Source organism: Austrofundulus limnaeus, unplaced genomic scaffold (assembly GCF_001266775.1).
Source record: "Austrofundulus limnaeus strain Quisiro unplaced genomic scaffold, Austrofundulus_limnaeus-1.0 Scaffold96, whole genome shotgun sequence".
Classification (NCBI taxonomy): domain Eukaryota; kingdom Metazoa; phylum Chordata; class Actinopteri; order Cyprinodontiformes; family Rivulidae; genus Austrofundulus; species Austrofundulus limnaeus.
This window is the reverse complement of record NW_013952498.1, coordinates 278,593-293,008: the sequence shown is the minus strand read 5'-3', so window position 1 is coordinate 293,008 and position 14,416 is coordinate 278,593. Positions and strand designations below refer to the sequence as shown.

Genomic DNA, 14,416 nt, shown 5'->3' with positions numbered 1-14,416 from the left:
TGTGTGTGTGTGTGTGTGTGTGTGTGTGTGTGTGTGTGTGTGTGTGTGTGTGTGTGTAAATGGGTGAATGACTGAAGTGTAAAACACTTGATAAAATACTATATAAGTTCTATAAGCCTGAACTGAACTTATATAACACCTTAATTTTAGCCACAAATCTGATACACAACCACTGAATATACAGTATYATTGGTTGGTTCCATCTGAAAAGTCTGACCCAAGATGCAACTTGAAGTCTGATTTTGGTGAAAGTTTTGGTGAAAGATTCTTAATTCGAGAAGAAGACCTCATGAGTGTCTAAACGTTCCAGCAAGTACTCGGAGAAAAAAAGCAATGTTTTGCTCTCACCCTGACACTCCCCAGTCAGGAGATTTTGTTAACATTGTTTCTCTTCGAAGTCGTTCAGTATCTGGAGATCTTTGAGGATAAAAAAGGGGTAACATTGCTGCATGTTTTCAGGAAATTACAAAATTATTTTAGTCTAACACATTCTGTTGCACCACCGGTAGGTTTGTTGCACCAGGCTGGAATGTAAATATTGTGTATTCATTTTCCCTCACGTTTGCTCAGACATCTTTTTATCTGGAGAAAATGTCTTCCAGAGCAGACTTTACCTTCCCAACGTTTTACTAGGGATGCACAGATTCATTTCCCCCCCTTCTGATACCAAATAGATGTGTAGTATCAGTCAGTACCCTTCCACTGTGCACCAGTAGCCTATAGCAATCTTAAAGAAACCAATAGCTTCCCAAACTTAGTGAAGAATGTGAAAAAAACAGGATTTGACCTCATTCAGTCAGTGTCATTAGGAGTATAACACCCAATGTCAAATACATAATAAAGGAACTAAAACTGAGGGAAAAAAACAGTAGCTTGACTACCTTGGTCAAACGTACAAACAAACTGGAACAAATCATCTTTCAAATGTTTCAGTCCGTGAAATTAGCAGTTTTAAATATAATGTAAAAATATATCATGTAAAACTAATCTATTTGTCAATTTATTTCCTCTAATATGTGTTTGTACACTTTGCAGTGCAGTTCAGGTAAAATCAACACTAAGGTAACTGCAGTAAAACATATATGATTTAAACCTCATGGTTGTCTTATTAACCTTTAAACAATGTAAAATTATTACCTGCAAAATGGTTCTGACTGGCTTTTATCTGAACAAGCTGCAAGCTGCAAAACAACTTGATGTTAAATTGTTAAATCAGAAATGGTTATGATCAGTTTACAGTCAGCTCTAACCTGAAATGCTCAAACTGTACGCTGAAACATCACCAAAGTGGACAGGTATGTACAGCTGTCAGCTGAAGGCTTTAAATCACTGCAGGAGATGGAGCTGTTAAGCAGAATTTTCCCACACTTTCACTTTATTTGCACGAGTCACCATTTCTTATTAGTTTTCACACAGTCTTAAATAGGGCTGCAACGATTAATCGACTAATCGACGACCAATGACTGAATTTAATAATCGATTAATCGTTTTCTTTTTTTTTTTTGTTCTTTACTTTGTTTTTCTCTCCAAACTGCTTTGACACCTTCCACTGCCACATCTGCCTTTCTGTCCTTGACACACATGCACAGTAGTGGTAACTGGGGTAGGCCGTGGACGTCACAAGACATTATACAGACAGGCTCTGGTATCATGGCTACCTGATGACAGAGCTCAAAAGTGTGAGATCATTTTAAGAAAATGAAAGAGAAACCTGTGTAATATCTGCAGAGCAGAACTTGCCTTCCACAGCAATTATTTTTAGTTAGCATATAGCTAAAATCTAACGATGGTTATATAATAGCAGCTACATTCTGGCACGATAAGCTGTATGTTTTATATTCAATTAACGTATGATCTGATTAGTCGACTAATCGAAAAAATAATCGGTGATTAATCTATTATAAAAATAATCGTTTGTGGCAGCTCTATTCTTAAAGTTCATCTGAAATACCACAGAAACTTTGAACAAAATCACGTCAAGCACAATGTGACACGGTTGTTACCTTGACTGTGCAGCTGTTCATTAACAGGAGCATAAAGCATATTTTTTGTTCTTATGTTTTACAGTTGACTCATTCTTCTGGGTCAAGATGATACAACCAAACCGAGCAGAATCAAAAAACACATGCACCACATTTAACTAGTTGACCAAAAGTTTATCACAGTATCTTTGTGTATTTCCCCCCTAAGCTTTTAAATGTTTAATTCAATATATCTTGGTCATACATATGTACATGTATACACCAAAAGTTTACTATTAACTAATTAACTTTTCACCTAAACCAGAGGAGCCCAAAGTGGGGCCCGCAGGCCAAATTTGGCCCACCAAGCCATTTGATTTGGCCCAACAACAGTTGCCAAAGTTACAAGGTTGTAACCTGTTATCCTAAGTAGAAACAGTATTTCCATTGGTCAAATGACTATATAAAAGGGCTGCTGTTGATGTTAGTTTTCATTCATGGTGTTGACTTTATCTTTGATTTATTAGGATTAAACATGAAACATGAAATGACAAGAAATATTTAGATCAGATTTAACACCACATGTAGATTTGCACACTTTATAAGGCCATAAAAACTCATATTTTATCAATTTATGAAATGTCCCATGAGCCTTTGCTACTTGAGCGCATGGAAGACTTTCTCCAAGTGCACAGACTAAAACTAAAGAGGGCCATTACATAGCTTAATCGTTAAAAATAAAGGACTTTACTTAAAAAAGTATTTGTGTTTCATGTATTATTTGACCCTCAGCCCCAGATAGATTTTCATTTTTGCCCTCTCAGGGAAAATGTTTGGGCACCCCTGACCTAAACCCACTTCTGTCAGTCAGTTGAGGACAGAGCCCAGAACACATGCTGAACCCCAAGAAAATTAACCGATTTATTAAACTAAATAAAACGACATGTTCACAAAGCAGCCAACTTTCCCTACAGGATAAAAATGTCAGGAGTACACACAGGGAAACACGAGGAGAGAATCACAGAGGGAGCTGCAATATAAGGACAACTGTTGTCTTAGATTGTTAAATTATCAGTTGTGTACTGATTATTACCTGTAGTTCCAAGCTCTTTTTGGTCTGTAGGTACTGGGTACTTAAATAAATAAATCAGCCCAACTGGTTTGACTATTTCTCAGGCTGTGTACGAGATGGAGAACGGTACTGTGGAAGATGTGGACGCGCTGTGGGAGAAGTTGGAATGCAGGCGCTACGAGCTGTGTCGGGTCATCACCCCATCAAAGCTCACCCCGTACCTCCGGCAGTGCAAAGTGCTGGATGAGCAGGACGAGGATGAGATTCTCAACTCCCTGCTGCTGAACGCCAAGGTCAACCGCACAAGTGAGTAGGAAAATGTAAATGCACAACTGGGATCTTATTTTGACCAGTATGTGTTTTTAAGGTCAAATTTGAACAGAATAGCTACTTTTGGAAACACAACTCATATATCATGCTGTATTCTTTTATCAGGCCGTCTACTTGACATCCTGCGCACTAAAGGAAGCCCGGGGTATGTGGTATTTTTGGAGAGTTTGGAGTTTTACTACCCAGAACTGTATAAGTTGATCACGGGAAAAGAGACAACACGAGGCCTCTCCCCCGTCGTAGGTGAGACACACACTTTTATACACACACATTCACAGCCTGCATATAACAATGTGAGAGGTTAAGGTTGCACAGAGATGATGAAAAAGGTGTTTAAAAGGTGCAYTTCATGATGTCTTGGGTAATATCGTACGAACTGTCGTAATATATTGTTTCAGCGGAGGAGGGTCAGGAGGGTTTCACTCAGATTCTCATGACGGAAGTGATGAAACTGCGGCAGCACACCAAAGTCAAGAGCCTGCAGAACGCTGAGCTCAGCAGGAAGACCCTCACGCTGGAGGACGAGCGCAAGAAGCTCAGCCTGGCAAATCAGGAGCTTCAAGCCTTCCAGCAAAGTAAAAGCAAAGTTTTGATTTTCCCAGTTTACACTGACTCACAAAGTTTTGTTTCTCCAGTAAARTTTATTAAAATAAAAGCCTTAAATWTGTGAACGACTAATCAAAAGCTTCCCAGCTGAAGCTGCTACTTCTGCACATGCTTTTTTTGTTTGGTTGTTTTTACTTTTTTTTATCTCTTGTGATACACAGCTGAGTTTAACAAAGTTTTTTGATCGCAAAGAATCAAGGGAGTTTTCATTAGGGGTAGGCGATCCTAAGTAGGTTGGTATACCAAGTAAATAAAATTAATTTTCAATAAAGGCTAGAAATGCCGATTTTGATACAAAATACTTCTTGTACTTGAAACATCATGATCATTTTTCATTTAGTCTTTAGGTAGTCAGTTTTGATAAAACAACAGCACAAAGATTTCAGGCAAATCAGTTTTTATTAACTAACTAAAGCAATCTAAAGCAATGTAACAGTATAAAAATAATATAATAATTCCACTATTACCTTATACTATGCACAAATGTTTAAGAAAAATGTCAAGTGTTGATTCACACTCCTTGCGTTCAAATTAGTATTTCTTGCTCTCTGTCCCATTTCTCTGTACAGAATTGGGGGAAAGGGCCTTTGTTTACTCTGCCCCATCTACATGGAACATGTTGCAAAAAGTCAGGAAGTTAACTGAACTGATCCCACTGAGCACCTTTAAGTCCAGATTGAGGGAATTAGAGATTACGTCCTTAAATCGTGAATGTTTTTAATAATGATTGTTTGTATTGTGTTTTAATTGTGTAACTCTATGCAAACGTATACTTTTTGCTGCCTCTTGGCCAGGACTCCATTGAAAAAGAGGTTTTTTAACTCAATGGGACATTCCTGGTTAAATGAAGGAAATAAATAAATAAATACAAGAGCGAAAAACATAAAATAATAAGAATATAACAAGAATATAAATATAACCATTTCAACAATGAAACCAAATACCTTTCATTGCACACAAATGTTTGTGAAAAATAAAGTCCCTAGTGCAAATAAAATCAGAAAGAGAGTGAAAATTTGAGTAATTCGTTAGACGTATAGAAGAGAAATTGAAACAAAAGTACTGATCTAATCACGTTAGTATCAATCTAATGCCGATTGTCATTTTGGTATTAATATTTAGATTGATACACCCATCCCTAGTTTTCATCGTTTGCACTTCTGGTGGGCTGTTCAGGGTACAACAAGCTGAGAGAGGAGAGAAACACCTACAGCGACGAGTTGCTGAGAGTGAAGGATGAAAACTACAAACTGGCCATGAGGTACGCCACGCTGAGCGAGGAGAAGAACATGGCCGTAATGAGGAGCCGAGACCTGCAGCTCGAGGTTACACCACATCAGAAGAACCATCACTAAAACACGAACAGTGTACCGAGGATCGGTCATSGTTCAGGGGTGCTGAGAATCATTGTTTTTCTCTTTAGATCGATCAGCTGAAGCACAAGTTGAACAAGGTGGAGGAGGAGTGCAGGATGGAGAGGAGGCAGAGTCTGAAACTGAAGAACGACATTGAGAATCGGCCAAAAAGAGAGCAGATTTTTGAGCTGGAGAGAGAGAACGAAATGCTCAAGATCAAACTACAGGAGCTGCAGTCCATCATACAGGTACAGCCAGAGTAACACAACATTTTGTGTTTACAAAACTCATACTGAGCTGACGCTGATTAGAGCTGAGTGTTAGACAAAACAGTAAAGCGTGCAGACTTTGCGGTGGAATACTTATCATCACTCTCACTTTTTCCACTCTTCATCACACAGCATCGATGACAGAAAGATTACATTTGTGTCACAGCTCTTCCATACCTAACCATACGTGCTGTATATGTGTGTTTCGCACCCAGCCTGGCCCCTTACCAGCGTCAGACAAAGCCATCCTTGAAATTTTGGAGCACGACAGACAGGAAGCTCTAGAAGACAGACAGGACCTGGTCAACCGCCTCTACAGCCTGCTGGAAGAAGTCAGACAGGCAGAGGAGCTGCGAGACAAGGTCACAACTCACTTATCTAACAATAACACTCACACAGTACTTAGAAACGTGAGAAACAGAAAGCCCACCCTCTGTCACGTCTAGACTTTCACATAGGACATAAAAAATGATCTCCTGCCCCTTTTCCACTAGGGCCACTTAGTGTATTGTCGGTACGGTTTGGTACGGTTCCAAGCCATTTCCATTAGGCCAGATTCATGGAACCGGCTCTTTTTTAAGTACCTGCTTCGTTGTGGTTCCAAGTGGTCKCAGTTGACACCAACATGCAATGTCAGAGCACTGTTCATCACTGATTGGCTAGGGGGTGGAGTCACTGGTTGGGTCTGAATTGCCTTTACAACAAATCAAGGTGCCATTTTTTTCAATTGTAGCAGCAACATTGTTTCTATCCAACTTTAATTCAAATTTTTAGCGAATTTTTAAAATGTCAGAACTTATTCGGCAAATGTGTTTCTATCTCTTTTTTTGAGCATTAACTCTTTTTCTGAAAAACCTAAAAAGCACCTCCACCAACCGCCGAAAACACACCCACTGGAACCAGACTGGAAGGTCAAAGGAAAAGCACCTGAACTGGCCCGTTCCGACACTGACCGTACCAACACTACACTAAGTGACATTAGTGGAAAAGGGGCATAATATTATTCAAATCCAACCTCAAGTTTACAAAAATATTTAATCTTGCATTTTGAAAATTGCATCYAAATGAACAACAAGATCTCTTGGATAAACGAGACCAAAATAAAGCTGTTTGACCATAATGCAGAGCAGCCAGCTTATCAGCACAAACATGTCTCACCTACTGTAAGCACAGTGGTGGAGGGGTGAGGACATGGGCTTGTTCTGTAGCTGAGAGGCCTGAGTTTCTTTCAGTCATCAAGTCAACCATAACCTCCTCTGAAGACCGAAGGATTCTCATCAAACGTGATGTCATGAAATGACCTGAAACATAAAACCTCTGAGTTGAAAGATGATGGACGCTGTCCCACCCCTCGATGACATGATTGATGGTCATGGGACAAAATACGCAGGGAAGGGCTGAAAATACAAACCCATCACCACCTTTAGCATTTCTTTTTGTCTGTATGCCTTTCTATGAGGGGTGTCCTAATTTTCCTGAGTTAAAACTTAAATGGTGCACAATGACATTAAAAACATTTCTTTTATTTAGAACAAGATGTCTCTTATAGAAATAACCACCATGACTGGATCAATTCAAATAAGCAACGTCAAAAATACTGTTGCTACATTTTAAATGAATAAAAATAACAAATAAGATTTTATTTCAACTCACATTTCTTAAACACGGAATTGACAAACTTTTCACTTGAAATATAAACTGTAACACATTCAATGAAGTATTGATACCAATATCCCTGTTTCGATATTGGTATTGGTTCCAAGTATCGGGGCATTTTGTACAGGAACTTAAAAATTGCTGGTATCYGTATTGGGACACCACTACTTTTTATTTTTTGAAGTTGAGTAACACCAGCTTGTGTGTGTGTTTGTGTGTTTGTAGTACTTGGAAGAGAAGGAGGAACTGGAGCTGAAGTCCTCCTCGCTTCAGAAGGACTGCGAAATGTACCGCAACCGCATCGACACCATCACCGCCCAGCTGGAGGAGGTGGAGAAGGAGCGAGACCAGGTGACGACACACTCCTGTTCTGACACACTCGTAGGTTTCCGTCACTCTGACTGACAGTGACACTTTCCTGCAGGCGTTTCGAGCCAGAGACGATGCCCAGCACCAGTTCTCCCAGAGCCTCATCGACAAAGACAAATACCGAAAGCAGATCAGGGAGCTGGAGGAGAAGAGCGACGAACTCCACATTGAGATCGTTCGCAAAGAGGCCAAGCTGGTCACTCTCGAGTGTCGCCTTCGAAGGATGTCCAAAGACATTCCTCTGGACCAGGTTAGACACAGCAGAGTCAAAAGAAAAATATGATCATTGTTATAGCTTGGAATAAGTTTTTATTTTATAAATTTCTACATCAATTTTATATTTTATACTTATTTGTGGTGGCATAGTGGCTCAGTTGGTATCAAGAAGGTAACCAGATCAAATCCTGGCCCGGGCACCTTTCTGGGTAGAGTCTGCATGTTCTCTTAGATGCTCCGGCTTCCTCCCACAGACCAAAAACACAACTGTTAGGTTAACTGGTAACTCTATATTGTCCCTAGGTGTGAGTGAGAGAGGGAATGGTTGTTTGTCTCTATGTGTGTCTCTGTGATGGACTTGTGACCTGTCCAGGGTGTACCCCACCCCTCACACTGTGACTGCTGGATATGGGCACCAGTACAAGCAGGTATAGATAATGGATGGATGGATACTTATTATGTGGTTATCTGTAAGCACTATAATAGCAGCAGCTGTTAGCTTTTGATGTGTAAATGTAAGCATTTCCTGCTAATTTTACTGAATATTTATCTTTTTTCTTTTTTAACTTTGTTTTTGCAGAGTTTACCGAGGGACCTTCCTCCTCCCATCATCTCTCCGGGGCAGGGCCAGGGCCAATCAGAGTGGTCCAGTGATGAGTCGCACGAGGAGAAGTTTCAGTCTGAAAAGCCCCGGCTGAAACGCAGACCTAACCTTAAAGCCGTGGGGGTCAGTTACATTCATTTGACCAATCATCCAATAGTCCAAGGCTTTTGCTGGATTTAAAGAGATCCACMATTACTTGTTACATTAGAAATTATTGTAAAACAAAGTTTATAAAAACACCGTAGGCTGTTTAGTTTTTATAAATCACAAAAATATATTGTCACCCAGCTGATGCCTTTTTATTAACGCCACAAAGCATACCGGGCAGATGATGACGTTCACTAGGTGGTCCTATGCCCCGTTCTGTGCTAGAGTATGCAAACTCTTATTCACCCTGAAGTTTAATCTTGTACAGTATATGACGATTAGCCCTTTTAAATGAAACCAGAGCACTTTGACAGAGAGGAGAAGGTAGAAATGACTCAGCCTGTAACTAAAAATGTGGATGGAGGACAACAGAGCTGCTTTAAAGATTGGAGAACCTCAGTTTAGCCTGTTAGCTTTCATGTTAGCGCAGAGCTAAAATATATATATATATATATATGGCGTTAGTTTGCTAATACTACAGTATATAGTCATACTGTATATTTTTAACGTTAACACAAAAGCTAAGAGCTCTCAAAATGCATGCATTTTCTCTGTGAAATGGAGGATCAACACCAAATCAAAAGCAAAAACCCTCATGAAGATGCTGCCGAAGCTGGTCATTAAGGGTCAGAACTTTAGTGCTTGTAATAACTACTAATTTGTGTTGTGCTTTATGGAAATACACATATAGAACTTATCTTTTTAATAGTTGTTTGGTTATAAAAATGGGTAATCATAACAAAATATTTTCAACTAAATGAATCTACACTTTGTTGTTCAGATCAGAGCCAAGTCTCCAGTTTCAAACCTTCCAATAAACTTGGACACCTCCCAGCGAGCAGGTACGCAGGGCACGAGGGTTACCTTCACTTTGRGTAACTAAAGGTCCACATCCTTTTGTGTAACTCCATCTGTGCACACCTTTCAGCTGCGGCTCTCTTCAGTGGTGGAGATTTTCTGGATATTCAGATGCCAAACGTGAACGGAAACAACAACTCTCTCCCGCCCTCACCCAGCTTTCCGATGTCCCCGACATATCCTCCCTCCTCGGCTCCCAACATGCTCCCCTCCTCCCCAGCCCCATCACTGCACACATACCCCACCTCAGAGCAGCACAGATCCAGCACGGTGAGGCTGAGTTTTTTTGTTTCTGAAAACCTTGGAAGATGTTTTTTTTCTTGGCTTGTCTGGTTTGGATTGGAATTTTCTTTATTTTTTTTCCATTTCTAAAAGTTTCAGCTGTTTAGCCGTAAAGACAGCATCCTGTCCATACTCCCAGAGCCACCAGAGAAAGCATCACTGTATCGCAGAGAGAGGGAAAAAGAAGAAGACTTTCAACCCCGCAGGTAATAAATGCAGCTCTTTTAGACAAATAACAAGAATTGTAAACCTTTATACACTCGCAGACAAAAAAGTCAAGCACACAAAAGGAATGCTGTGATTTGGACATAATTTAGCCCAAATGCAGACCAGTGATGAGCAAACAAATGATTGGATTTGCAAAGAGCTGGCAGGTCTCTGGCCAGTCATTGTCTGCTGACATCAAATCTTCGGCTTGACTCGGCTCGATTAGAACTGCAGCTAAGGAGGTACTGAGAGCTGGAAGTGGGTGGGATCATCCGATGAAAAGACTAATCTTGTGAGGATGTGTATTTTGTTGTTCTGTGTTTTCCCTGTGTCACTACCTTTCAGTCCTCCTCAGCTAGGTTATTCTCTGTTTATCATCCTCACCTGTCTGCAATCACCAATCAGTCCTCCTCCCAGGTGTTTGTCATTTCCTCTCTCCTTCTGTTTGTTTAAATACTGGTCATTTCCCCACTGGATTGTTACATGGCTTTGCCTCCTGTTTTGTTGTTCTTGTGTTTCCCGTGGCTTCTTAGTGTCTTGATTTTTTTGTTGCCCTGTCAGCTCTTTATTTTTGTTAAATAAATATTTTTATTATAACTTCGTTCTCTGTCCGGATCTGGGTTCATTCCTTCGCTCAAACGTAACAAATCTGCGCTGACTCAACCTGAGTAGGGTCTAGTCGAGACCATGAAAAAAAGTCACAATGGGTACATGAAAGTACACCAAAATGTTGTGAAAATTCCCGTCACCTAACGTAGACCACACCAAGGAAGGATTGTGCACCCAGCATTACAGACCTCCATGACATTTGCACCTGCCAGCCAGACGCAGGTGTTGGACTTTTTACAGCACATGCTGTGGTCAGTAACACCAGAGCAAGGATGTTTGGAGTGGTGCCGTAACTAGGAGGTATGGACCAATGACGAGTGGTGCTGTATCAGATCAATCCTGTCAGGGTTGTGGAGCGACATGCCAGCATTACCCCTGTCGTCATTAGCCCTTCTCCACGTAAGTGCTTCTTATTAGGGGTGTAACAACACATCGATTCACTTCAATATGTCGATTAAATGATTAATAAGTCAATTACATCATGGCAAGACAAAAACTATATCGTGCCGACTATATCATATACCCATCTAACATGACAATTGTGTTCTATGGGCACATATTGCATCATATCAGTCCCAGCTTTGTGAATTAGATTTAACTGAATTTGTATCACGACTGACTTCGTAATATAGAGAAACATTGTATGATCATCCAAACAAATCAATATATCCTATTGAGATAAAGCTGCTGATTTACACATCCAGCCTCAGCCAGATGTGTCTCCATTTTCGGTTTTTGGATTCACCCCAGCAGTGGTTCCAGGCGGGTCAAACCGAATGTACCATGCTAGCAATTTTGACGTCAGCAGTCTGTTGCGCATGGATTGATTGAGCAAAGGCGGTACTTGCAAACTCCTCCTGAAGAGAGGTGCAAACCATTTTATCTACTTCAGCAGACAAGCACATAGAGGTTGAACTCATGGAGCATCAGAAATGAGCAGGTAGACCGAGAGGTTTCAGACAAACTGGCTGTCCATGCTTACACCTGCACTTATAAATTATGTCACAACAAATATTTAAAAATGAAGTCAGACTACTGGACAATAAGACCATAGCCACGCCCAGAGTGAGGGATACACTGCCAGGGAGACATACACACACTAGAACCAAACAGACATGAAGTGGTAAAAATGAGACCTAACAATTGAGAAGCATGTGGGGAATGATCAGGTCCGACTTCAGGTTTCCTCTGGAAGAGATCTGAGGGACCCTGATGGCACAAAGCTGGGTCAGTGACCTGTCTTACCCTTCCTTGACTACCACTGTCATACTCAGGTATTCCTATGGTCAGCTGGGTTCCAATCTGTTGGATGTCAACTCTGACCCAGTACCAGCCTGCTGTAGAACAGGATATAATGGCTGAATGAGTCTGTTCAGCACAAAGACCATAGAGGGGTGTCACTTCCTACTGACATGGGACCAGCAACAAGCTCATACTGCCAACTCTGTTATAGGTTTGATCTGAAATTGTAACCGTTAATTTGCATGAACTTTCAGCTCTTCGTCTGTGTGCTTGACTTTTTGTAAATGAATATAAATTTCAGTTTGGTTTGTATTCACTTGAGTAACTTCTATTATGTACTTTGATGTTTTGTGTCTCGTAGCCTCTCAGATAGCGACAACATGGAAATGGAAGGCGGTAATTGTCTTTTTCACTTTACTTACAAATAACGAAATATTGGTGAAATAAATAAATAATTCTTTATCTTCTGTCTGCATCGTTTTGTAAAATTAGTCTCTGTCTTTCTACAGAAGATGGCCCAAACTCTGTGATCTCCTCCTCTTCCTCCCACCAGTCAGAGGGGATGGACACTTATGATCTGGAGCAAGTCAACAACATCTTCAGAAAACTCTCTTTGGAAAGGTACAGCTCAGGTTCCCATACACTTACAAAACCAAGAGGAACAAATCCCTTCTGCTGATGAATGTTTACGTTCCTATATGTTTGTGTGCAGGCCGTTCCGCCCGTCCTTGTCATCCTTCTCCAGAATCAGTGCCACAGTGAAGCCAATTAAGGAGCTTTCATTGCTAGGCGACAACCTCCTGAAGGACATCACACTGGTTGGTGGCAACGAGAGTGGGATCTTTATCTCGTCGGTCCAGTCGGGATCCAATGCTGAGAAAGCCGGGCTGCGAGAGGGTCACCATCTTCTGCTGGTACGGAACTAACTGCTTTCTTACAAAAATAAAACAGTCAGAGCTGAAAATGTGTGTTATTGTTAGAATGAGTGGCTTTTCTGATTTTCTTAAAATGTTTTTTGCTTTGATTGACTAATCAGCTGGAGGGGTGCATACGAGGGGAAAGCCAAAGCGTTTCATTGGACACTAGCACTCAGGAAGAGGCCCACTGGACGTTGCAGCACTGCTCTGGACCAGCCAAGCTGCACTTTCGGGCCAACTTTGACGGTAAGTTGTGTTTTTCTTTTAATTTAAATTCAAGTCTGGTGAATAAAAACCTACCTAAACAGATATATGTCATTTGATAAAGCTTTGAATATAGAAAATTACTTAATACAAATTTGATGGTGCACATTTTTTCCAGCATATCGCCGCCTCCAGAGAGACCTCGCCGATGGCACTTTAGCGTCGGGTGACTCGTTCTACATAAGAGTGAATCTGAACATCTACGGACAGTCAGACAGCTGCTCTTTAAGCGTGCGCTGCGATGAGGTGGTGCATGTGCTGGACACCAGGCATCAGGGCCGCTGCGATTGGTTTTGCTCTCGCGTGGATCCTTACAGTGGGTCTGACCTTCCTGAACGAGGCACCATACCCAGCAACTCACGGTACCTAGAACTCCCTTTCAAACATACACATCAGTGTTGTAGACCGGAGCTGTTTGGCTTATCTCTGCATCTATTCAAGCGGCGTCTAATCCTGTCATCGAGGGCTGCTATCCTGCACATTTGAGATATTTCCTGTTCTTCAGCATGTCTTCAACATCAGCAGAAGCTTGTTAATAACACATTCATTATCATCCCATTCATCTAAAGCAGTGGTGTCCAAAGTCAGTCCTCAAAGGCCGGTGTCCTGCATGTTTTAGGAGCTGCCCTGTGTCCACACAGCTGAACCTAAGGTGTAATTTGTAGGCCTCTGCAGACCTTGATTGCATACTGAGGAGGCCTACTATTTAAGCACTCCTTAGGTCCAGCTGTGTTGAACCAGGGCAGCACCTAAAACARGCAGAGCACCGATCCTTGAGGACTGACTTTGGACACCACTGATCTAAAGGATAGTAGCCCTCAAGGACCAGGATTGATCATCAAATATCTATTCTTCCAGGAGAAGCACAACTTTCGGAACTAACTATATGTGATTTATTGTATAAAATCCTTCATGCAAGTTTTCTGAGTGCGTGTTTGTAAATGTTTGTCACTGTAGAGCACAGCAGCTGCTTCTGGTAAAAATTCAGAAGTTAGTGTGTCGAGGTGGCAAAGAAGACAATGAAATCCTCCGCAACAGCAGGGTAAGAATCATTCTAAATTAGTTTGTCTCTTCAGCTAGGAACTAAGTTATCATTTAACTTGCACAAAAGAAGCTTAAAATGACTTAAGGTCGGAAATACACTTGTTCACATCCAAATGTTGAAAATCCATGAGTAACAAAACTAAAACCCATGATTATTTTGTCATAATCAAATATATGAATTTAAATGTATTCTATTTTTAAGCATATAACAATTGATCACACATTTAAAAACTATTTAAACAAATAAACAATTGTTTCAAAAGAGAAAACAAAACAAGCAGGCACTGCCTTTCAAACCAGGGTTTTGAACTAAGATCAAAGATGTAGCCATTTTGGTCAAAGCTTCAAAAGATTTTTCTGCGCAGCCTTACGCAATATCAGCAAATCTCAGACTGTGACGTGAATGAC

At 40.8% G+C, this 14,416-nt stretch overlaps 1 protein-coding gene across 2 annotated transcripts in view; it reads left to right on the top strand.

Annotated features, from left to right (window-relative positions):
* card11 (caspase recruitment domain family, member 11) overlaps window positions 1–14,416 on the top strand; it is a 32,483-nt gene that overhangs the window by 10,785 nt on the left and 7,282 nt on the right. The window contains exons 2-19 of one of the 2 annotated variants that reach the window (XM_014012863.1): window positions 3,138–3,339; window positions 3,469–3,606; window positions 3,762–3,938; window positions 5,146–5,294; window positions 5,393–5,572; window positions 5,809–5,955; window positions 7,475–7,600; window positions 7,674–7,868; window positions 8,415–8,561; window positions 9,367–9,427; window positions 9,514–9,713; window positions 9,819–9,931; window positions 12,145–12,179; window positions 12,293–12,404; window positions 12,496–12,697; window positions 12,820–12,946; window positions 13,083–13,326; window positions 13,922–14,006. In XM_014012863.1, the coding sequence (XP_013868317.1) occupies window positions 3,150–3,339; window positions 3,469–3,606; window positions 3,762–3,938; window positions 5,146–5,294; window positions 5,393–5,572; window positions 5,809–5,955; window positions 7,475–7,600; window positions 7,674–7,868; window positions 8,415–8,561; window positions 9,367–9,427; window positions 9,514–9,713; window positions 9,819–9,931; window positions 12,145–12,179; window positions 12,293–12,404; window positions 12,496–12,697; window positions 12,820–12,946; window positions 13,083–13,326; window positions 13,922–14,006 (2,628 nt within the window). In that variant the 5' untranslated portion in view covers window positions 3,138–3,149. Of the gene's footprint in view, window positions 1–3,137; window positions 3,340–3,468; window positions 3,607–3,761; window positions 3,939–5,145; window positions 5,295–5,392; window positions 5,573–5,808; window positions 5,956–7,474; window positions 7,601–7,673; window positions 7,869–8,414; window positions 8,562–9,366; window positions 9,428–9,513; window positions 9,714–9,818; window positions 9,932–12,144; window positions 12,180–12,292; window positions 12,405–12,495; window positions 12,698–12,819; window positions 12,947–13,082; window positions 13,327–13,921; window positions 14,007–14,416 lie in introns of those variants that run through there. The other variant, XM_014012864.1, reaches the window with a different exon arrangement.